At 71.2% G+C, this 1,508-nt stretch overlaps 1 protein-coding gene and 1 pseudogene across 1 annotated transcript; one reads left to right on the forward strand and one right to left on the reverse strand.

Annotated features, from left to right (window-relative positions):
• The window catches only part of LOC116089966, a 10,426-nt pseudogene extending 9,895 nt beyond the window's left edge, over positions 1-531 (reverse strand).
• On the forward strand, positions 438-1,499 carry LOC116093898 (polyadenylate-binding protein 1-like 2). The gene has a single exon (XM_031375744.1). The coding sequence runs from the start codon at positions 530-532 to the stop codon at positions 1,370-1,372; it is 843 nt and encodes a 280-aa protein (XP_031231604.1). The 5' UTR covers positions 438-529; the 3' UTR covers positions 1,373-1,499.
• The last annotated feature ends 9 nt before the right edge of the window (positions 1,500-1,508 follow it).

Here is a 1,508-nt window from a genome sequence, read left to right on the forward strand (position 1 = left end):
CCCACCCCACGCCGCCCTCCCGCCCGCGCCCCGCACGCCAGCCCGCCAGCCAGCCAGCCAGCCCACGACCGAGCGGCGGCGGCGGCGGCGGCAGGCTGCGGAGACAGAGGAGAGGCGGTGCGCGCTAGCGGCCGGCGCTCGCCACCCCGGGGGACTCGCTCGCTCGCTCGCTCGCTCCCGCCACAGCGGGGTCCCCGTCAGCCCGCGGCCGCCGCGCGAGCCCCCGGCCCGCGTCCCGGCGCCCACCGGCCCTCGCCGCCTCTCCGCCCCCTCAGTTCCCGGGAAGGGAGGTCGCGGCAGCGGCCCGGCGGCAGCGGTGACCGTGGCGTCCGCGGCGACAGTGGCGGCCGCAGCGGCCGCGGCGGCAGCGGCGGCGGCGGCGGCGGCCGCAGCGGCGGAGGCGGAGGCGGCGGCGGCGACCGTGGCGGAGGCGGTAGCGGAGGCCTCCGTGGCGGAGGCGGAAGCAGAGGTGGAGGCTGAGGCGGAGGCCGAGGCCGCGGCGGAGGCCAGCCTGGGGGAGGCGGCGGCCATGGCCCGGGCGAAGGCAGAGGCCCGCTGCGGCGGCGGCGGCGGCGGCGCGGCCGCGGCGGTGGCAGCCACCGAGGCCAGCCTGGCGGAGGCCAGCCTTGAGGAGGCCAGGCTGGCGGAGGCTGCCGCGTCGCCTTCCTACGGCAGGGTGGACATGGACGAAGAGCTGGCCGCGGCCTTGGCTGCAGAAGAGGAAGAGGCGGCGGCCGGGGGCTCGGACGACGGGAACCCAGACTTTCCCACGGCCTCGCTGTACGTGGGCGACCTGCACCCCGAGGTGACCGAGTCCATGCTGTATGAGAAGTTCAGCCCTGCCGGGCCCATCCTGTCCATCCGCATCTGCAGGGACAAGGTCACCCGGCGCTCTCTGGGCTACGCGTATGTCAACTACCAGCAACCGGTGGACGCCAAGCGGGCCCTGGAGACCATGAACTTTGACATGATCAATGGCAGGCCAGTGCGCATCATGTGGTCCCAGAGGGACCCGTCGCTCCGCAAGAGCGGGGTGGGCAACGTCTTCATCAAGAACCTGGGCAAGACCATCGACAACAAGGCGCTGTACAACATCTTCTCGGCCTTCGGCAACATCCTGTCCTGCAAGGTGGCCTGTGACGAGAAGGGGCCCAAGGGCTACGGGTTCGTGCACTTCCAGAAGCAGGAGTCGGCCGAGCGCGCCATCGATGCGCTGAATGGCATGTTCCTCAACTACCGCAAGATCTTCGTGGGGAGGTTCAAGTCCCACAAGGAGAGAGAGGCCGAAAGGGGAGCCTGGGCGCGCCAGTCCACCAGCGCCGACTTCAAGGATTTCGACGATGACTCCGATGACGAGGCCACCTTTCGATGAAGACGTCCCAGGACCCAGCCAGTAGAGCCACATCTTGGCTCCCACCCCGTTTACAGCCCCCCACCCCCTAACCCACCAGCAGTGTATTGTATTGGGAGTGCAGGTTTCTCTCGCCCCCTCCCTCTCTCCCTCTCTC

This window comes from Mastomys coucha, chromosome X, assembly GCF_008632895.1.
Source record: "Mastomys coucha isolate ucsf_1 chromosome X, UCSF_Mcou_1, whole genome shotgun sequence".
In the NCBI taxonomy this organism is placed as follows: Eukaryota; Metazoa; Chordata; class Mammalia; order Rodentia; family Muridae; genus Mastomys; species Mastomys coucha.

Excerpts from the sequence above, each read along its gene's own strand:
- LOC116093898 (XM_031375744.1), top strand. The coding sequence starts at position 530 with ATGGCCCGGGCGAAGGCAGAGGCCCGCTGCGGCGGCGGCGGCGGCGGC.